Here is a 22611-nt window from a genome sequence, read left to right on the forward strand (position 1 = left end):
GCCCCCTCCGCCCCAGTCTCCGCATGCGCGACCGAGCCCCGGGGGGCGGTGCTGCTTCATCCGGGTACCCGGCGGCGGTTGGCTGTTTTGTTTTCTTGGCTGCAAACTGGGGGAAAGTGAGGCGGCCGCGCGCGGCGTGACACCTGGCTCGGGACTTACTGCACTGGCGGGGCTGGCCGTAAGTGCCGGGCGGGAGTGGGGGAGGGGGTCGCCGCCACAGGCCGGAGAGGGCTCGGGCCCGGGCCCGTCTGCCCGGCCGGTGCCGACCGAGTCATCGCCTCCACCCTCTGGGAGGCTGCGGGCTCGGGTTGTGCCTCCCTGGACCCTTCCCGGACGCTTCCTCCGTCCGGCTGCCGGGCCGCGCCCCTCCCCGGGACGTCGCGGGGTCCCTGCGGCGTCCCCGCGGTCCCCTCCTTTAGGGTTGGAGAAACAGCCCCCGAGAGGGAGTGTCACCGGCGGGTTCACGCGGCAGGGGGTGGCCGAGCTAGAACGAGTTCCCACATCCTCCCAGCCCGTGTCCACTGCGGACCGAGAATCCCGAGCCTGGGGGCGGGGTTTGTGCGGCAGTGTGACGGTAATAAACTTGAGAAAAGTGGACTCGGATGGGCTCGGGGCGGGGACATTGAGACGAACCGAAACTAACACAAACTGGATTGCTCTTCCTCCCAGGGAAAAACAAAGGTGAATGGTCAAAACTGGGCTTGTCTTAAAAACATATCAGTATTGGTTACAATCTCAGTTTTTAATATTTAATGCTGAAAAGGGATGTTACGATTGGACTCGTTGTTCTTTTTTAGAATGTCATGTTTTTGGACAATCAGGATTGCTGGCTACAAGAGTAGTTGAACAGACGGGTTCAGAGTCGCTGGTAGGAGTTTGGGTGTGTCTTGGTAATTAGCAAGTTATACGTAATTCAGGCTTTTTCATGCTCTGAAATAGAGATAATCCGGATGGGTTTTAGGCCAGGTCTGCCTAGGTCTGCTCGCAGGAATGGTTTTATGTAATTTGTTAGGTCGGGATTCATCACAGCGGATGTTTTCGCGTCTGAATTAGTATTAACTTCAATTTTGTGCTTTCTTTTGGCTGGAAAACATCTGTTAGAATCAGAAACAGATATTAAAATGAAATTGGTGTTCTTTACTGGAAGTGACACTAACACAAAGGGTTGGAGAAGGAAAAAAAAATGAAGTGAAAGGACGGGATGTGAGTAGAAGACCCGTAGGGCAGTGTTTAACTTCTTAATCTGAGTAGAAACACATGTCCTATGATAAAATGTGAAAATTACTAATACAAGTATTTTTTCATCTAACTGCATGCTTTACCTCAGCCAAAGTCTATCATTGTCTCTCCATGATGTTAGTGCCCCTGGATTGTAAATGTTAAAATCACATAATAACTTAGTTTGGAATTAAAATTAATCATCGTTATAAATTTTTTTCAATATTTGGATACCCACCTTTGTTCCTAGTTCTTAAATATACCAAAACCGTCTTTTAAATTAAAAAAATAATAAGCTAAATGAATCTAAATTTTGCCTTCCAAAGTTTTGATGTGGAAATTCATCAAAAATTAAATATTCTGAAGAAGTATATGTAGCCAAAATAAAGTCTTTCACTTTTATTCAGTTACCCCTGAACTGTTAATTATCTTCTAGGAACAGAAGTCATGTTTGAAGCAAGTAAATAGAAGTACTTTATTTAGTTGATTTTTCTGTTTGTTTTTTTAAGTGACTTGAAAAAATGTCTGGATTTCTAGAAGGCTTGAGATGCTCAGAATGCATTGACTGGGGGGAAAAGCGCAATACTATTGCTTCCATTGCTGCTGGTGTTCTAGTAAGTGTCATTGGTAATTTGGCCATTCGTTATTTTGTTTGTTTTTATGTGTTTTGAATTCTGTATGAGGTTTTTAAATATGTACTATTTATTTTCTCTTTGACCACTAAATTTGTTTTAACAAATGTTGATGGTTTGTTTATGCGGGGGTTGAGTTATTCCATTTTAAGAGTTGACCTTATGGTTTGATAGTGATTAGTAGAATGGTTGGTTTTCTTTAAATGCATGGTATATAAGACAGTAAAGGTTTCTACATTTATTTCATTATATGAATAATGCCTCTTTTTTGTCAGTACATTAAGTAACCAGAAAGTGTTTAAGAAAGAAACAGGTCAGAACCAGTGGAGAGAGATGGTTGCACTTTTTCATAATCCAGAGTTAACTTTCTTCTCAATCTCATTGAAAAACAAAAACCAAACAGGAAACTCATTAAAGTGTATTGCCGAGAAGTAATCTATAGTGTAAAATTTTTATTGACATTGCAAATCCCTCAAGGCATCTGATATTTGTGTTTTATGCTCTTATGGGGTCATGTGCTCTAAATAATGGATTTTAAATAAACAAACAAAAATCTAAGTTTAGGGACTCCTGGCTGGCTCAGTCAGTGGAGCATGTGACTGTTGGTCTCAGGGTTTAAATTCAGGCCCCACACTGGGTGTTAAGATTACTTAAAAATAAATCTTGAAAAAAGAAAATCCGAGTTCAAATATCTCCTCTTTGCCTCGTCTGTGACATTTATAATTTATGAAAAATGATTACCCTATATTTTTCCAAAGTAACAGTAAAGTATAAAACTACTGTAGAGGGGCACCTGGCTGGCTTAGTCCATAGAGCATGGGATTCTTGATCTCGGGGTTGTGAGTTCAAGCCTCACGTTGGGCGTAGAGATTACTTAAAAATAAAATCTTAAAAAAAAAAAAACAAAAAAAAAACTGTAGAAATTCTGCTCTTACAAACATCCAAAAAAAAAAAAAAACTTTACATTTTAGTTTACGAAGAAAATATCTTGAATAAAAGCATTGAGATGAGGGTAGAAAAATGAAAGAGGTGGGGCGCCTGGGTGGCGCAGTCGGTTAAGCCTCCGACTTCAGCCAGATCAGGATCTCACGATCTCGCGGTCGGTGGGTTCGAGCCCCGCTTCGGGCTCTGGGCTGATGGCTCAGAGCCTGGAGCCTGCTTCCGATTCTGTGTCTCCCTCTCTCTCTGCCCCTCCCCCGTTCATGCTCTGTCTCGCTCTGTCCCAAAAATAAATAAAAAACGTTGAAAAAAAAAATTAAAAAAAAGAAAAATGAAAGAGGTACTCCGGCTAGCCGGTAAAAATGTCATTAATAGAGTATGGAGCTGTCTGTAACCTGATAAAAATAATTTGATTAGCCTAAATTAGTTATTTTTAAAGAATTGCCAGAAGATGTCAGTTCCCAGAGCTAACTGGGTCATGACTGGGAATGGGGGTAGGGTACGGTGTTATTTTCAAAACCTTCTCAGTTACTTACCAGAATTTGGTTAATATTTTACTCCTAAGTTTGTGGCTAGCTAATATTTGTGTAGTTTTAATGTTTTTCCTTATGTATCGGCCCCGGATAATATCCAGAACCAAATTCAATTAAGATAAATGATAACTTCGTGTTTAAATTGAATTTAACCTCACACGTAAAAGCATCCATACACCGCATTATAATGCATCAAAAGGAAAAGCGAACTGCGGGGCCCTTACCTATCTCACGACACCAAGAGGACGGCTCAAATGCTGCCAACAATCACTGTTCCCCGTATTGTTTTGAATAATTTTTTTTTGTCTTCGGTGATAACATCTTTCTGGAAGCTTATAACATCAGCCACAAGCCACTCCTTCTGTCGATTGGCATGTGAATCACTTTTTTCCTTTCTCCTGCCATGAGATTATCACAGTTTATTTCCAGTTCACACGATAAGATGACAGACTTTATTACAACAATATAAAATAATGACCAAAGTGGGCTTAGAAAAGAAGTTCGTGTTACGTGGTAATTGCTGGCCGACTTAAGGGTATCAAATATTTCCTCAGGAGTTAAGCCACGTGCACATTATATGCGAGAAACTGCCGGAACCTTTAAGAAAATTTTGAAATTCATCCGAAGGGGTCTCTTAGATACTTTGCTTTCTTTTTAGCTAGTAAGATAGGAAGTTACTGTAATTTCTCACTAGTGTCACATTTTTTTGTGCGTGTCTGCTTTAGTTTTTTACAGGCTGGTGGATTATCATAGATGCAGCTGTCATTTACCCCACCATGGAAGAATTCAACCACTCGTACCACGCCTGTGGTGTCATAGCAACCATAGCCTTCCTCATGTAAGTGTCACTGTCCACGCTACTTATGTAGATCGCCACAAAATAAAAACGTCTTACATGTAGTCGAGTAGAGTTCAGATTTTTAAATGTCATCAACGTATTGGACATGGATTAAAAGTCAACTCGCAGAGGAGGACTTACAAAGAAAAACAACCGTTCTCTTTCCTCTTCTCCCTTCCACCTCTCCTCTTCCACTGCCACCCCCAGCTTCTCTCCTCTCTCCTCTTCCTTCTGTACTGCTGATGTTTGTGACTTTACGTTTAGGTCAGAAACCGTGTCCTTTGTCTAAGCGTTTGTTTATTCACTCAGCCAACAAATATTCTTTAAGCTTTTGTGTTCTAGGCTCTGCTCTAGGTATAGGAAATACAGCAGTGAATAAAACAGGAGGAAATCCATGCACTTATGGAATTTATACTCAAATGAGCGAGGCAGAGAGTAACCAAGGAGAAATAAATTGTATACATAGCCTGTGAGATACCAGGAAGTGCTACAGAGAAGGCAGATAGATGTCAGCAAGGGTACAGAAATTTTCAGTAGAGTCAAGGAAGGCCTTATGAAGAAGGCGCTTGCATAGGAAAGGCTTGAAGAAATGAAGGAGGTGATTGTGGGGCTATATGAGAGAGGATCATTCCAGTCCTATGGAATAGCAAGGAAAGAGGCTCCATGGCAAGGAGACCAGGATGGCTGGAGTAAAGGGTCAAGGTCATAAAAGCCAGAGAAAACTGAGGAGACTAAAGAGGCATGAGAACGAAATGTGTTTCATGATTCTGCTCTTTTGCTGTTAAGAGCATTATTGGGCCAACTGGGGAACTTGAATGACGTCTGAAGATTAGATGGTGGTAATGCGTCATTGTTAGTATCCCAGTTTCGAGGCTTGTATTGTTCTCTGAAACTGTCTTGTTTGTAGGAAACACATACACATTTCTAGGGTGATGGGGCATCAGGTTGGCAACTTTCAAAATTTACTTGAACTGTACTTGACATCTTTTGTGTAAGTTTGAGATTATATGTGAAATTAGTAATGCCAGAGAGCAAATGGAGATTGTTCATTTCAGAATGTGCCTGATAGTGGAGACTGACATGGCAGGGGCGTGACTGTTTGACAGAGGGCTAGAAAGTTTATTGAGATGGCTCAGCAAGGAGAAAATCAAGAGCAAAGTACCACTAACCCAAGAACATCTGCATTTTTAAAAAACACTAAGCTTGTTTGGGGCGCCTGGGTGTCTCAATAGGTTAAGCGTCCAACTTTGGCTCAGGTCACGATCTCATGGTTGGTAGGTTCGAGCCCCCCGTTGGGCTCTGTGCTGACAGCTCAGAGCCTGGAGCCTGCTTCAGATTCTCCCTCTCTTTTTCTGTCCCTCACCTGCTTGTGCGCTCTCTCTCTCTCTCTCTCTTTTCCTCTCTAAAAAATAAGTAAAACATTTTTAAAAATTTTTATTAAAAAAAACCCTATGCTTGTTTTAAAATGTATTTATTTTGTGTACCAGATAATGTGGTTGATAATAGAGATCACTGAACATAATTATGAGTATTTTGATCATTCTAAAACTTAGATTTGAATGAATAATTATGACTTCATATTATTATTTAAAAAATTAGGGTTCACATAGTCAACACATTTATTGGGCACCTGCTATGTGCCAAGCCCTGTGCCAGGCACTGAGAATAAAAATGGGAAACAAGGTAGACACAGTCCTTGCCCTCATGAAGCTTACATTCTAGTGGTAGACACACACACACACACACACACACACACACACACACACGCACGCACGAGTGGAGAGATATATAGATATACACACAGATAATAGTGTGTATAAAATTTTATAACTTCTTAACTTGATATATTGTTAACATTGTCCTGTGATGTTTAAATTTTTGAACAATTACTTCTAAAGAAAGCCAGGTTATCTCGATTTAGAGTGGTTCTCTGTGAAAGTTAACGAAAGATTTCCTGTTTGGAACGTGTATCGGGCTAAAAAAACCCCAACATTTTACCACTTGAATCCCTTTGATAATGTCTTCAGAGCAAAAAGCTGTTGTTTTGCTTGAAGTATAATTATTTCTCCAAACATTGGACCTTACTACAGAATTATCACCGAAAAAACCCCTCATTCCTAAGCCAATTTTCAGTACTTTGGGGTTGTCTAGGGACCACGCCCTCTCTGTTTTGTCAGCATGCATGTTACAGGTGGCGTTTGCATAAATGGAAAGCTAGATAGATCCAAAGCTAAAGATGGTTCCATCTTAGCAAGATCATTTTGAGGATTTCACTCTCAAACTTTAACAAATGAGACATAATTTTGAAAATGTCACTCTCAAATGTTAGTGAGCGTCAGAATCACCTGAAGGACTTGTGAAAACTCAAATTGCTGGGCCCCTTGCCCAGAGTTTCTGCCTCAGTAAGTCTAGGGTGGGGCTGGGGAATTTTCTCTGTAATCAGTTCCCGGGTGATGTTAATTCTGCTGGTCTGGCGGCTGTCACCACTGCTTAGACGGTATCTGCTTCAAGGGACTTGCTTAAGTTTACGTGAGCCCATTACTCAAGACTCATGAGGCCTCACCTTGCATTTGAGGCACTCTAGCTTATCGGCTCTGGTGATTTGATGTCGTGGGTAGTTTCCTCTTGGAGTCAAAGACCGTGATATCTTGGCTTTATTTTATTCACACAGGATTAATGCAGTATCAAATGGACAAGTCCGAGGTGATAGTTACAGTGAAGGTTGCCTGGGTCAAACAGGTAAATAGGTGTAAACGACATCTTACCGTATACATCCTTAAAAGTGAGAATTCTACATGGAAGGACCACTCGTCTAACCCCTTCACATCAGAAATAGGATGGAGGCCTGTCTAGAACAGAGGCTATAGGTTTCAAGGCATAAGGTACAAGTCACATTTAATCGAAGTCGGCTGTATAGTATAGTGTACATAGTCTTGAGTATATAACCCCATGCAATAATATGTACCGCGGACGGTAAAAGACAATAGCTAATAAAAGAATCCATGTGCAAAATAGAACTTCTGGTACTTTAAGCTATACCATATAAGTTATTTTCTTCTCTTTTTTGCCAGCCTCACTTGATTGGATTGGCATTTTTGAAATAGTTTAGAATCATAGTATTTGGGGTGTGTTTTGAAATACACAACATAAATTGTACCATCTTAACCATTTTTAAGTGTACAGTTCAGTAGTCGTGAATGCATTCACATCATTGTGTAACCAACGTGCAGAACTCTTTGCATCTTGCAAAATGGAGTAGAGTAATAGAATTTTGGTGCTTAGGTTCACCCACTCCCTTCCCTCTCCACTGAGACTCCTGGGCCGCACGCACACCCAAGGGAGGCCAAATACAGCATGTGTGTGGGTCGGCTTCCTCGAGAGTCCAGTATACGCAAAGACATGGGGGGCACATTTAGTAAGCAATTTAAATGGTAAACAAAATATTACATCCATACAAAAAGGAAACCTACAAATAAATACATTTAGGCAAAATTCAGGTGACTTTTTTTCTTTTTCTTTTTTTAATGAAACAGGAGAAGCTGCAGGAGTCAGCTCTGATCTACACTCTCAGACTCTCTGGTTCACTGTCTCTGCAGATGAACTTAGGTAGCAGAGATACAGGAGCCCTGACCTGCCATAACTGTGAACTGTAAACGAACAGACAGATGTTAGCGGCCAGCGCTGATACTGCTAAGCCAGTGATAGCTAGAGCCAGGACTAGAATGTGGCCCTCGCATCTCTGACTAACATTGGTTAGCTAGCACAGCTCGGGGGGCCAGAGTCCGTTGTATTTAATACCATATCTAAAACTGTCAGCTTATTATCTTCATAATGCTCTTATGTTTTGGAGATGAAATCAGAAATTAAATACAGCATTCTATTTGCTTTGCTGTATGGAAGAGGGCAGTGTTTTTACTAAAATGTATTCGTGCCAATTAAAGTCATGTCAGTTCATCTAAGGGCTGTTTATTTTATAGCAAATCTTCATAAATATTATATAAATGTGATTTAAACCTTGTTTGTCCTCCTCTATTAACATAATTTTAATGTAGCTTTCCTAAGCGCCAGTCACAGTAAGTTTGAATTTATTTTGCTGCCTGACTTACCTATTCATCTATCACGGAATATGAATTTTTTGCTCAGTATACACATGTTATTGCCTCAAAGTTCTCTTGGAGGAGTCTAAATTTTGGAGTACAATTTCTAAAAATATATGGAGAATGAGCCTGTAAATATGAAACATATTTTGTGAGATTTTTATAGGATGGTTGAGGAGTTTTTCTCAGTATTCATATTTAAGGAGATTAATTATAGGCACTTAGAATACAGACCAGCCAACAGGAAGAAGGCCAACGTCTGCACTGATGAAAGATACTCAGCACATCTTTCATTCTTATTTTAGATTTTAAATGGCAATGATACATTTTTTCTGTTTTGGTTTTTGCTTTCCTTTTGAAAAGTTGATTGAACTGACTGCTGCCACATGAGAAACAATTCTGGTAAAATGTTATTTCTTTTAAGGTGCTCGCATCTGGCTGTTCATTGGTTTCATGCTGGCCTTTGGATCTCTGATTGCATCTATGTGGATTCTCTTTGGAGGTTATGTTGCTAAAGGTAAGAGAAAATAGGTTACATTTTACTTCAGTGGATTACTGAAGTTGTGCATTAAAGTTGGTTATTTTATTTGTTTATTTTGAGAGAGAGTGAGCGTGCACGGGGGAGGGGCAGAGAGCAAGGGAGAGAGAATCCCAGGCAGGCTCTGTGTTGTCAGCTTGGAGCCGGACCCAGGGCTCAGTCTCACAGACCATGAGATGTAAGATCATGACCTGAGTCGAAACCAAGAGTTGGACGCTTAACCGACTGAGCCACCTAGGTGCCTCAAAAGTTGGTTTTTTTATTTTTATTTATTTATTTTTTTGTAAGTTTATTTATTCTGAGAGAGAGAGAGACAGAGAGACACAGAACAAGCTGGGGAGGGGCAGAGAGAGAGAAATACAGAGGATCCAAAGAGGGCTCTGTCCTGACAACAGAGAGCCCAATGTGGGGCTCGAACTCGTGAACCAGAAGATCATGACCTGGCTGAAGTTGGAGGCTTAACCGACTGAGCCACCCAGACACCCCAGGTTATTTTAGAATAAAGCTTTTTTTTTTTTTTTTTTTTATCTAGATGGGTCAGCTACTAGCATTTATGCCTGGGAACTCCCTTCACCCTATCAGTATTTTGTTCGTTTGGTATGTTTTTGGTATTCCTTTCTTCTGTTTTTTTTTTTTTTTTTTCCTTCGAATAGAGCCTAGAAGTAATGGGACACAGCTCCAAACCTTGCTTCTCGTTGGCTTCCAAAAACCTCAAAAGCAGAATATATATGTTCTCAAGCTATTTGGCAAGTTTTGACTTGATGAGTGATATCTATGCAAAGCTCTAACATCCTATAATTAAAATTTATTGAGGTTAGCCTCCCTGGTACTATGACATCATCTCCTTCTAGATAGAAAGTAAATGAGCACTTAATGTGCAAGTATCAGGCCACTTTAAAGCAAGGCCTACAGGAAAAGGCCTGCTCTTAGATCCCTGGTTGAAATTTCACCTTGAGGGACCCCGGAAAAATACGAAAATCCCTTAATGTTCCAGGTAAAATTGACTATGCTTCTCACAGTAAAAATATGGTATTAATGATTTGCAAAAACTGGACCAGCAGAGATCTAAACTAGCCCATATTTTAACCCTTTATTTCTTTGAACAGAATGTAATTCTTGGATTAAAATCGTGGGTTTCCTGAATTTTTAGGAAGATCTTTTAAGTCTTATAGACAGGAATGATAGTCTTTTTTAAATAGGTATGTTTTTTGTTGCTCATGTAAGTTATTACTCAAACCATGTTACCAAAAATGTAGAAAAGAAAAAAAAAAACAACTATAGCAGACTATAATAACGTACTGCTCTGAAATGTTTTGGTGTATTTCCTTTGGTCTCTTCTTTTGTGTTTTTGTGTAGTTATAATCATACTGTAAATAAAGTTTCGAACACAGGCTTCTGCAGTTTACATGACACCTTAAGTAGTTCTCTTGCTGCTGCAAAATCTTTTATCACCGTATTTTGAAAACAAAAATGTTACTTTTTTATCTGAATTCCATAATACTTGTTTATTGTAGAATACTGAAAACATAAAAGAGCCTAAAGAAGTAAATAATATTATTTATAATTCTTCTTTCCTGGATATAGCTGTTATTAGTACAGAGCCCCTTTTTGTAGGAAAGTGTTTATCTCCTAGAGTTTTTAGTGATTTTTTTTTTCCTAAAGGCTTCTGGAGTCAAGTTATGCTTTGAGAATTATTATCAGGAGATGTGTAATTTTATAAGTTGCCTTTCTGTAGGATCTTTATGAGCCATTGTTACCACTAATACAGGATATTTAATGTGGCCTTGTAGTAGTGAAGGCCTATGCAAACCAGCTGTTACGGTAATCAGATTAAGTTAAAACTATTCTGAGAAAAAGTGGATAATTTATCTATTCATCACACCTTGGCTCCAGTAGTAGAAACTTAGGAGAATTTCAACTTCAGTCTGGGATACATTGGAACAAATGTTCCCCTGGCAGTCACTAGTGGCCACTCTGTGCCTCCAAATGTTTAGGCCAAAAACTGGGTGATTAAGGCCTGTCAAAGGTGATACCTCTTGTTCTCTCTCACCCCACATCAGTCCATCAGCAAATCCTATTGATTCTGCTGTTAAAATATATCCTGAATCCCACCACTTTATTTTTATGGATTTTATTTTTTAATCTCTACACCCAGTGTAGGGCTTGAACCCACCACCCCGAGAAGAAGAGTTGCACGCTCTACTGACTGAGCCGGCCAGGCGCCCCCCGAATCCCACCACTTTTTACCATCTCCATTACTGCCACCCTCATTCAATCCCTTGTAGTCTCTCGTCCGACTTCCTGAAATAGCTTCCTCTTTGGTCTCTGTTTCTCCCGTTACCCTTTTACTCTCCCATCCCCTCAGCACAGCAGCCAGAGGAATCCTCTTAAAATATGTCAGCTCATGTTACTTTTCTGCTCAGACCCTCCATTGGCTTCTCATCTCCCTCAGAACGAAAACCAGAGCCCTCACCATGACTGCAGAGCTCTACAGGATCTTCACACACACACGCACACGCACACGCACACACACACACACACGCACACACACGCCCAGTTCGCCTTCGTACTTTTCTGATCTGTCTCCTGCTTTTCTCTCTTTTGCACACATGACCATTCCTCTCATGTGCCCGTATGTTCCCACCTCCAGGTGTTTGTGCCCTCTGTTCTGCTGCTTCTGCATGGTCCCTACCCTCACATCCTCCCTGACCTTATGCCAGTGTCACCTTCTTGCGAGCTCTTCCTGGCCACCTGTAGAAAATACCATCATTCAAGGGGCAGCTGGGGGCACCTGGGTGGCTCAGTTGGTTAAGTGTCCAACTCTTGATTTCGGCTCTACTCGTGATCTCACAGTTTGTGGGATCAAGCCCCACATCGGGCTCTGTGTGGACAGCAGGGAGCCTGCTTGGGATTCTCTCTCTCCCTCTCCCTCTGCCCCTCCCCCACTCATGTGCTCTCTCCCTCTCAAAATAAAAAAAATAAACCTTTTTTTTTAAATGGCATCATTCACTACACTTCTCTTACCTTTTCCCACTTCATTTGTTTCTCCTTCTTTTCTACATTGTTTAGCTTCATGAAGATGAAAAATATTTTGCCTGTTTTATTTACTGCCATATTCTCAGCGCATAACGATGCTGAACATAATATGCACTTGCTAAATATTTGTTAATTGAAGGAATCACTTACTAAACCAGTGCTAGACTCTGTCACACGTATTACATCATTTAATAAATATTCAAACCAACCATGGTTACTAGAAAATTTAATTATGTAAGGCAGGAAAACCGCTGTTCACCAGTATATCAGAAACTAAATGTTTGCAACTATTTTTACAGAAAAAGCCATCGTATATCCTGGAATTGCTGTATTTTTCCAAAATGCCTTCATCTTTTTTGGGTAAGTTTCTTTTGCATTCTTCATCCTATTTTCTTAATTCTTTTTTTATAATTGTTTCTTTTAAGTCACTTACTATATTTAGTTGCTTAAATTTACCCTGTCCAGTGCCCCTCCCCCATGCTGTGTCATTACATGTGAAGAATGAGGCTGAGAAAGATATTTTAATACATGAGTTGGTTCGTTGCCAACCTTGGGAACATACACTGGTTTTTTAAACTGCAACCATGTCCCCTTTAATGAAGAACTATGCTTTGTGTAGATTTAGTTATGTAACACTGACTATGTTCATTTTATTTTATTCTTTATTATTTGCCTATGTTTCTTTTCTTTAAAAAGAGAGTTTACATTCTTTTTTTCCAATAAAAAAAATATATATATATATATATTAGAATTTAGAATAGAATTTAGAATAGAATTTAGAATAGAATTTAGTGATTCATCACTTCCATATAACACCCAGTGCTCATCCTGACAGGTGCCCTCCTTAATAACCCATTGCCCATTTAGCCCATCCCCCCACCCAACACCCCTCCAGCAACCCTGTTTGTTCTCTGTATTTAAGAGTCTCTTATGGTTTGTCTCCCTCTCTGTTCTTACATTATTTTTGCTTCCCTTACCTTATGTTTATCTGTTTTGTATCTTAAAGTCCTCATGTGAGTGAAGTCATGATATTTGTCTTTCTCTGACTCATTTCGCTTAGCATAATATCCTCCAGTTCCATCTGCATAGTTGCCAATGGCAAAATTTCATTCTTTTTGATTGCCGAGTAATACTCCATTGTATATGTATATATACCACATCTTCTTTATCCATTCATCAGGACAATGTTCATGTTAAATCTGTATCTCTAACAGTTGCTTTCAGTGAAAGCCTGCTTAAAACCCTTTCTCCTTACAATTTTGTTTCCGAGTACATTTTATAGTTTTTTCTATCCTTGGTGTTACTAGAACTTATGCATGAGATTTGAGGTGTGGAGAAGTCCTAACATTCTTTATCCTTCTGATGCAATGACAAATTAAAAGATTAAAAAATCCCCTGAAAAGGGACACCTGGGTGGCTCAGTCGGTTGAGTGACTGACTTCAGCTCAGGTCATGATCTCACAGCTCATGAGCTCGAGCCCTGTGTCGGGTTCTGTGCTGACCGCTCGGAGTCTGGAGCCTGCTTCAGATTCTATGTCTCCCTCTCTCTCTGCCCCTAATCCACTCGCATTCTGTCTCTGTCTCTCTCAAAAATAAATAAACATTAATAAATTTTTTTAAAAATCCCCTAAAAACCTTAATACGTTTATCAATAATCTTCTTCAATGTTCACTCTTTAGGGAAACTAAGGGTCTGCCCTTTTCCCTGGCCTTAGCCTCCCCAACCCCAGCCCCACCACAGCTTCTCTTTGTCTTCTGCATCAGGGATTCTTAACCATCATACCATGAGTAGGGATCTGAAGATGGGGAACCGCCAGACATTTGTGTATGCAAGACACTGGTGTTTCAGCTTGTTTCTGGGAAGAGATCTATGGCTTTCACCAGATATTCCAAGAAGTCCCTAATCCAAAAAAGGTTCAAACACTACTGTATGTTGTAGGACAGTCCACGGTCAGACTTTCCTTCTCTGCTCCTTCCTACCCACCCCCCCAAAAGGGGAAATCGAAGCCCCGTATCTACTTGCTGCCATTCAGTAACATTCAGCCGTGATATTCAGACTTCTTCCTTCACCAGGAATTCTTGGAATTTTATAAAATCAGTTTGGAAATAAGACAAATGTGAACTTGGGGACGCCTGAATGGCTCAGTTCATTGAGAATCAGACTTCAGCTCAGGTCATGATCTCGCAGTTCATGATTGGAGCCCCTCTCTGCTGTCATCATAGAGCCCACTTCGGATCCTCTGTCCCCCTCTCCCTGCCCCTCCCCTGCTGGTTCTCCCTCCTTCCCCCCCCCCTCAATAAATTAACCTTAAAAAAAAAAGTGTGAACTTAGGAGTGGCAAGAGGCACAACATCTTTGGGTCATTCTTATAAAACTAGTGGAGAAAACCCAAAGAACAACAACAATAACAAAACAATACAATAATAACAACAATAACAAAATAAACAAACAATAAACAACAATAACAAAAAGTTAAGCCACTGATTTTATGTGGAAAATAATAATGACCAAAGTTCATTGAGCAATTATTATGCACGAGGCACCTTTCTTTTTTTTTTTTCTTTTTTTTTAATGTTTATTTCTGAGACAGAGACAGAGCATGAGTGGGGGAGGAAGAGAGAGAGAGGGAGACACAGAATCCGAAGCAGGCTCCCGGCTCTGAGCTGTCAGCACAGAGCCCGACGCGGGGCTCAAACTCCCAGACTGTGAGATCATGACCTGAGGCGAAGTCGGTCGCTCAACCGACTGAGCCACCCAGGCGCCCCATGAGGCACCTTTCTTAGTGTTTTACCTGTATGCTCTCAGCCAATCCCCGGCACAGCTCTGGAGGACACCCCGTCATCCCCATGTTATATGTGAGAACAAGCACAGAGAAGGTAGGCTCCTTGTCTGAGATCGTCCGGCTAGAACTGAGGCTGACTCGAGTTCAGGCTCCAGCTACTGGGATGATGACATTTGAAATCTGGGGTGAATTCAGTTGGCGTTTTCTCCTTTTGCTGTCCGCAACCGGTTGTTTCGTGTTAGTTCTGTTTCCCTCCTCCCCCGTCCTTTTTTTAGAGTGTAACACTAGACTTCAAAAATGCAGCATGAGTAAACCTCATTCCTCAACGTATGAAATAAAATTTGAGGACGTTTGTTATTTTGTAGGGTAGTGTAGCATGCTTATGAGAAAGACAGCGTTGACAGTTCGGATTTCTTGTCATTTCAAGCTGCGGTGCTGAGGCTTGGGCATCTGTAAGGAAGGACCAAGCACCCTGAGCTCGCTACTCCCGTATGTCCCCAGCGGTAGAGGTGCCCCGAGAACTAAGTACCCCACAACTTCAGCCAAAGGAAGGTAGCCTAAGGGTGCGTAAGAAAAGCTTCCTAGGGAGGGGATTTACTGAGAACCAGCCAGGGAGGGGAAACAGCAGCCTTCTTAATCATTATTTACTCTGGCAGTGATAAAGGATGAAACAGGTTCCACGCTGAGATGCTGCTTGTGGCAGAGAAGTCACTCTGTCACAGCACGGAGGAACAGAGGATTGAGGGGGAAGATTTTCGGGAAATGTGTATCTCTTCCAATGAGAGAAGAAACACTAAGTTCATACAGCAGGTTTCATATGTCACAAAACCTCGGAAACCAGTCATGGACTCGTCCCAAATTACGATAAATTCCTTTTATATGCAACAAGTTTGGTTAGTTTCTCATTTGGTCCTGTTGTCCCTATTAGGTCTAAAAAGGAATTCAGGTTTTTGAAAATACTATAAGCAAAGTGAAGTCAAATTCAGCAAATAGGCACTGCTACTAGGATAGTTGTAGCTGATTGCCTACCACTCTGATTCGTGACAGAACAATACTCGGCAACAGCTGAGAAATTACGGTTTCAGAAATCAGACACAGATGTCAGTACCAAAGGTGACCATCTGACAGTGTAGGAGGGACTGGCTTTTGCCCAAGAAACTCTTCAGATTACAATTTACATCTGTTGGGTAGTATTCTGAAGTGTGTCGCATTCAGGCTCTCTGGAGGGTGGAGGCCTCCCTCATCCTAACCAGAAGATAGAGACCAGATCACTTTTTGGAGCATTTAGGAAATCCTTTATAAAGAGAAATTAACATACTTGCGAGAGTGTATAGACCGTTTCCTGGTTGCATTTTTGTTTTCATCAAAAGACGCTCAAGTGTTTATTTTTCTAAGGGTAAACTGATCATTAGGATTGTAGGCTTAACCTTAAGTATACACTGGTAACTGGGAAACAGATGAGAAAACAAAATGAAAACCTCCATATGCCACTGGCGTCTGCTTCCGTCTTCAGTTTCGCCCTCACGCTGGCCCCCCACATCCAAGGCCCAGTGAACCTGCCTCTGAATTGTCTTACACTTGTTCCCTTGTTGTCCATTTCTCCTGTTCGGTCACCACCATCCCGTCCTGAGCAGTTCACATCCCTGATTGGTTCCTCCCTTGAATCCAGTTTTCCTGTGTCACTTTTCCTTCTAAAAACATGGCTCTAATCCTGTCATTTCCCTTGTTAAAATTTTTCAAAACTTGGAGCTGTCTCCAGAAGAACTCAACACTAGCGGCCATCCCGCAAGATTCTGTCCACAGTTCTGTCTTGTTTATCCTGTACGGTATTTTCTGTTTTATTGAGCCGACGGTTCAGAATCAAGAGATTTTTACCTCAAAATCTGAATTTTTGGCTTTTCTTCAAAAACTGGAAGATCTGACGATCCTGAGCCTCGCATGGCAACCATCAGCTGGAGGCGAATAGTTGTTCCTTTCGAGTAGGGGACGCAGCTCAGCATAACTGCATTTCAGAAATCGGCCGAGAGGGGGGTCAGTTGCCCCCTGGAGTAGAGCGCACAGGCTGGCACTGCCCTCTTGACTCACTTAAGACTCGGAAAGCCCCTGTGGGCAGTTTGCCACCCTGGTCAATTGGCTTACCAAATCCTGGCCACCTCCATTCCCTCTCTTTCTTACCCCTGAAGCTCTAATCTAGCTGTACTGGACTCTTCCTGTTCTGCACCTCAGACACCTTTATGTGTATCTGCAGATCTAGACCTAGACAGGTGTCTTCTTATGTGTGTACTAGCCCTCTTGCCCCTCTTAAGTTGAAACCTTGAAGAGAGCTGTAGATAGCTCCGCCCCAAGCCCTGGATCGTACGTTCTGTGTGTGCGTGTTCCTGACGCCACAGTCCCCTGGGCTTTTCCTCCTGGGCTCTTCCCGAGGCCCCGTGGTCTTTTCTTCCTCTTTGCCTTTTGATCTACTGTTTCCTCTCCTGAAACCTCTTCCTTCATCAAACTAGCTTCTGTCCCTGCAAATCTCCCATTCAGACTCCTGCTTGCCCCTCAAAGCCCATCTCCAATATTACTGCCCCTGTAACTCCTTTTCTAACACATTCAGGCCGAATAAATTCTATAGGCTTCTGTGCTCCCTCAACATGTGGTATAAATACCTCCTCCCCCTTCCTCACCTCTCTCGCCATTACCACGCTGTGTCATCAAGAACGTGAACAACTTGAGGGCAGGGACCCTGTATCTTACTCATCTTTGTAGCCCTAGCATCTAACACGTCTACACTCAAGAAAGGTTTGTGGAATGAATATGATACCAAACTCTGGTTAACTTTTTAAGGGTGACATACGTCTTCAGCCCCTGGAAGCTAAGGCGGTGGTGGAGTTGGTGGGTAACCGCACATGATCGGTGTCTATTCTGATACATTCCGTGGCTTTTTTCATACAACTCGTCAAGTCTTTGTTGCCAGTTTCCCACCATTTTCCAAATCTCACATACTCATTTTAGCCCCAAACTCAACTAGGTGTGATGTTTCTGATTTCATTTGCAGGGGACTGGTTTTTAAGTTTGGCCGCACTGAAGACTTATGGCAGTGAAAACCTCCGATTTACTTCTGCGCAGCAGCCCTGCATGGGTTTTTTACTTCTCACTCCCAGTTTTTTGTAATGCCATTTTCTAAGCTCATTTTTGAGTGTGGTCTCAGCTTCAATTTGTGTAATACTAAAACCATGAGAACTTCCTGTGTAAGCAACACAAATCGATTGTGGTAAGCATTGGATTTACTTATAAAATGTTGAAAATATGCCACATGAGTAACTTTAATTAAGTCTTATCATGGTATAACTTGTAAAAATCAATTACAGAAGAAATTACGGATACATCTCATATGAGCATTTGTCATATCTAAGGTCCAAAACTGTGATTCAAGTGCTCTGAAGATTTAATGTGTCTGTGTAAATGTGGCTTCTTCTGTGTCAGATGTTAAGTAAGGTATAAACATTTTCATGTTTTTAAATCTACACGGTGGCCAGAATTCTTTCTTGCTATACTTTGTGTTTGGTTTCTACAGTTTTGCCCAAAATTCTGCAAACATTTCAGTGTCAGTAGCCACTGAGGGTCTCCCAAGGGGGAGTGAACCTGTTGGAGGAGAAGCTCCTGATTTCAGCCACGAGGCTGCTCAGAAGTGTCCCTTCAGTACCACTGATGGGGGAGGCAGGGGTTGGCAGTCACTCAGCAATGACACATGGTCCTGGCGGGACGCCGACAGTCAGTTCGCATCCACCATCGAAGGAAAGAGGAAGAGGATAGAGACTTGACGCTAGGCTTTACTCTGGCGACAGGATTTTATGTTGTTGGTTTGACAGTCATTTGGATTCCAAGTTTCATCGTATCTCTGTACTGAACCACCAACCTCAAGACAGACCCAGCAAGGTCAATTATAATTACAAACATTAACTACCGTGAATTCTCGTAGTCTGTTTCTCTTTGGAACCCTGTTATCTGTCAGGCTCTTCCTGAATCTTGGCAAAATGGGAATCTTTTTTTAAAGATTTACTATGGGATAAATCTAAAGATAACTATGGGATCCGTGTTCTTCAGAACTACAGCTCGAAATGTTTTCTTTCATAAAACTTGCTGCAGTTAGCCCTTCGTGAAACACAAAATACCTCTTAGATGATTTAAATTTGTGGTACTCTTTTCCCTACCAGCCATGTGGTCTTCTAGCACATATGGTCTGGAATATTGCCTGGGCATCCACACACACTCAAAGAAATGGCCGTATTTTTGCCATCCCACAGCCAATCATTCACGGTGGGTTTTTAGAGAACTGGAGGGCACCTTAGAGGTTGAAGGTCCACCTTCTCTTTTTACAGATGGAGGAACCAGATGGTGGAAACTTAAATTTCTCAAGGCCGTACATAGAACTAGTTTTGAAATCTTGAGTCGGTGTACCTCCACAATGGACCACAACATCTTCCCCTGTGCTTGGGGAATAAGAACTACTTTGTGAAACTGCTGGAATAGAAACACAGTGTCCACATTATAGGACTAAATATAAGTGAATTCTTAATTTTTCCCTGTTTTATATCATCTGCTCTGCTGATATAGACAAGAGTTCACTGGGTAGCACAACACACTTTGTTGAGCATGAGAAAGAATCTTAAGAATTGTCAATAAAATTGAACCCAATACTGGGACGCCTGGGTGCTTCAGTCAGTTGAGCGTCCGACTCTTGATTTTTGACTTGGGTCATGAGCTCATAGCTCAGGAGATAAAGCCCTGTGTCAGGCTCTGTGCTGACAGCACAGAGCCTGCTTGCTTGGGATTCTCTTTCCCTCTCACTCCGCCCCTCCCCACCTCACACATGTGCACATGCTCTCTTTTTCAAAATAAATAAACGTTAAAAAATTAAACCAATGAAATAAAGTTAAATGTGTATGTTTAAAACAAAAAGTTGAACCAATATCTTAATTATGTGTCTGCACCCAAGAAAATATTGATAGCATCATCTTTAAGGAAACCAAACATTTAGGGGCGCCTGGGTGGCTCAGTCGGTTGGGCGTCCGACTTCAGCTCAGGTCATGATCTCGTGGTCCATGAGTTCGAGCCCCGCGTCGGGCTCTGTGCGGACAGCTCAGAGCCCGGAGCCTGCTTCCGATTCTGTGTCTCCCTCTCTCTGGCCCTCCCCCCACTCACACTCTGTCTCACTCTCTCAAAAATAAATAAACGTTAAATTAAAAAAAAAAAAAGGAAACCAAACATTTATTTTAAGCTATTACGAAATGACCATTGAAACAAATGTTTAATCTTTTTTTAAATATCGCATTTATCTCTGACCTTGTCTCGTTGTATGTAATTAGGGAGACTTCACTGTAAAGAGTGTCTGTTGTACACACAAAAAGGGTGAATAACCATGAAAGGAGGTGGTCTCGATTTCAGACAGGACTTCTGCTTCTTGTATGCTTTTGCTTAAAATCCAACAGCCAAATGAGGAAACTGTAAAAGCAAAGCAAACAGATGAGCCCTTAGACTTTTGAAATGTGGACACATACTGAGTCTGGTCTTTGGAAACTTCTATTTGGACCAAAATGCTGTCTCATCACAAAGATCTTAGAAGGTCTTTCATAAAATCTGAATTGGAAGAGCTCTTCGATAGACCTTCATTCTCAGAGCTCTTTGCACAAGTCGTGGATACACGGTGATCGGCTCTTGTTTGAATGTCTCCAGTGATGGAGGACACACTACCGTACAAAGCAATTCGTTCCGTTTTGCAGACAAGTTCAACTTGTTCGGCATTTACACAGCATTGCCCACTGGGCCTACTTAAATTCTTTGGAGAAGCATAGAAGAACATCGTTTTCTTTTTCTCCATGACAGTCTTTGAAGTATTTGAAGATTGTCTTTAGGTCCCCTTTGGGTGTTCTCTTCTGCAAGCTGAAAATACCAAGTTGTTTGGTTGTGCTGTGTCACGCCCACCAGACATCACTGCGTGTTGAGTAACCTGGATCACAGAATTCTAGAACTGGAAATCCGAGGAGCTAACATTTATGGGGCGTTTTTTTATGGATCCGTGTGCTGTCGTTTCCCACACAGTATCTCCTTTAAATCCTACAACAACCTAGTGAGATACTGCTATCACTCTGTCCATTTCAGAGATGGGGGCACTGAAGCTCGGAGAGACCCCAGGACAAGAGGTGGTGGAACCCAGATCTGCCTCCAGAATGTGGAATTTGAGCCCATTTTACAAACGAAGAAACAGCCCCAGAAAAGGAAAGTGACTTGCCTGAAGGCACCAGCCTGCCACTGGGGGAGCTAGGACTTGAATTCAGATCCACCTTCCAGAACAATGCTCTTTTTCAGGGGCCTCTCCAGGAGGAGAGGAGTCAGTTGGCAGGCTCCTAATCTGTTTTCCTACTTTGCTCTAAAAACCGCCTCTCCTCATTTTTGTTGAACAAGCATTTGTTGGATCCTTACTGCGTGTCTAGAACATTTATTTTAATCGGAAGCTGGGGTGATACCCGTGCGACAAGGCTAGGTTTCGAGAATTTTACAAAACAGCAGGAGGAACTCGTAACACATTCTGAGGTATTTTCATGCTAAATCAGTGGTGGTGTTTGTATTTCTTGGCAATGAAATCGTGTTAAAAATAAGCTGCAAATACTTGTTCAGAAGCCAGTGGATGATCTTCAGCATACTTGACTCGTTTCAGAATCCATTCTACAAGCTTAAACTTAACTTTACTCGACTCTCAAACGTTATCTGTACCATTTCCCCACCGAAACTTCTGGGAGCTTCCAGCTGCCTGAAGGGTAAGTCAAGTGGCTCTAGCCTACCTTTCATCCTTCCCTTCACCAACTCTCTGCTGAGCCAGATGGCCTCATGCTTCTCCTGTTCCCCTTGCTTGCAATGTCTTTCACTTCCTGTCACTCACCCAAATCCAACACAACTCCAAGCTCCATCTTCCCTGACCTCCCCAGACTCAGGATCCTACCCTCCTCTCCTTCCAGCAGCTACTGCCAGGACCACGTCCTCCGTTCTGAACAGAGCTATGCACCTAGAAAGACCCAGCCTCTCCAAGGGGTGAAAGCCCTAGTTTCTCTGAGATGCCCTCCTCCCCCACGGTACCCAGAACAGGGGCTTGCCTGCGGCAGACTCCCAACAAAGCTATTTTCTGCAGAAAGGTTAACTGTGGGATTAATTTGAATAAGTGGATGCCAGTGAGTCCTTGTGCTTTGGAAAGCACAAAATAAAATCCATGGGTTATTGAAATTAAAAGTTGAAGGAAGGAATTTACTCTCTTAGTGAAGGCACAAACCACATGAAATCTTGTGTTATGAACTGAATTTTTGTAAATCAGTATCTGAGTTAGGATTATTGTCATCTACAGGAAGACAGGGGATTAGTATATGCAGTTTCTTGAGACTTAGAACTGTATTTTGTTTAGATTCGTCTCCCTGGCTCTCCACCCAAGAGCTCTGTCACAGATCAGGTGATACTTTAAATGGAATTAATTAGTGAATAAATAATCAATTAGTAATAGAACCATCCGAGGATGAGATGGGGGACCTCTGGGGAATAGCGAGTACCCCAACCCCCAAACCTCCAGGCATGGTCTGGGCAACCAGCAGAGGAATGTCCCTTCCAACCCCCAGGAGTCTGGTTCCCTGAAGTGCATTAGGAGATTCAATAATGTTTAAAATCCTTTTTGGATGGCTTACGAAAAAAAAAAAAAAATCACCCCTGGATTTTTCAGCTTTGGAAGTTTGAATTCTTGCCTCTTTAATGGATATTTGGCTTTTCAAATGAAAGCTGTGTTACACTGCTGAGTAAATGGCTCTACTCAGCTGTAAGAAACTAAATCAGAATAGCGGGGCGAGAAGGGACTGTCCTCCAGCAACTGCCCACAACACACACACACACACACACACACACACACACACACACACACGCTGTGTCTTTGGAGCCAGACACCAGTTCAATTCCTCCTTTTCCATTTACTTACTAGCTC

At 41.9% G+C, this 22611-nt stretch overlaps 2 protein-coding genes across 5 annotated transcripts in view; one reads left to right on the forward strand and one right to left on the reverse strand.

Moving 5' to 3' along the window:
• Window positions 1-19: 19 nt before the first annotated feature.
• Window positions 20-21076, forward strand: TMEM50A (transmembrane protein 50A). Of its 4 annotated transcripts, none has more exons than XR_006584010.1 (8): window positions 20-178; window positions 1728-1832; window positions 4048-4160; window positions 6832-6899; window positions 8682-8774; window positions 12131-12191; window positions 17653-17868; window positions 20757-21076. XR_006584010.1 is itself a non-coding variant. In XM_003989667.6 (7 exons), the coding sequence occupies exons 2-7, from the start codon at window positions 1740-1742 to the stop codon at window positions 17696-17698; spliced, it is 474 nt and encodes a 157-aa protein (XP_003989716.1). In that variant the 5' UTR covers window positions 20-178; window positions 1728-1739; the 3' UTR covers window positions 17699-18121. The 4 variants fall into 4 exon arrangements, 2 of the variants coding, with proteins under 2 accessions (XP_003989716.1, XP_006934472.1); XR_006584011.1 differs by lacking the exon at window positions 20757-21076 and adding an exon at window positions 18977-19319; XM_003989667.6 differs by lacking the exon at window positions 20757-21076 and having other exon boundaries at window positions 17653-18121.
• LOC101081236 (RH-like protein) overlaps window positions 19887-22611 on the reverse strand; it is a 37077-nt gene continuing 34352 nt past the window's right edge. The window contains exon 10 of the mRNA XM_003989668.5: window positions 19887-20099. Coding sequence (XP_003989717.5) covers window positions 20073-20099 — 27 coding nt within the window. The 3' untranslated portion in view covers window positions 19887-20072. The remainder of the gene's footprint in view (window positions 20100-22611) is intronic.

Source organism: Felis catus, chromosome C1 (genome assembly GCF_018350175.1).
Source record: "Felis catus isolate Fca126 chromosome C1, F.catus_Fca126_mat1.0, whole genome shotgun sequence".
In the NCBI taxonomy this organism is placed as follows: Eukaryota; Metazoa; Chordata; class Mammalia; order Carnivora; family Felidae; genus Felis; species Felis catus.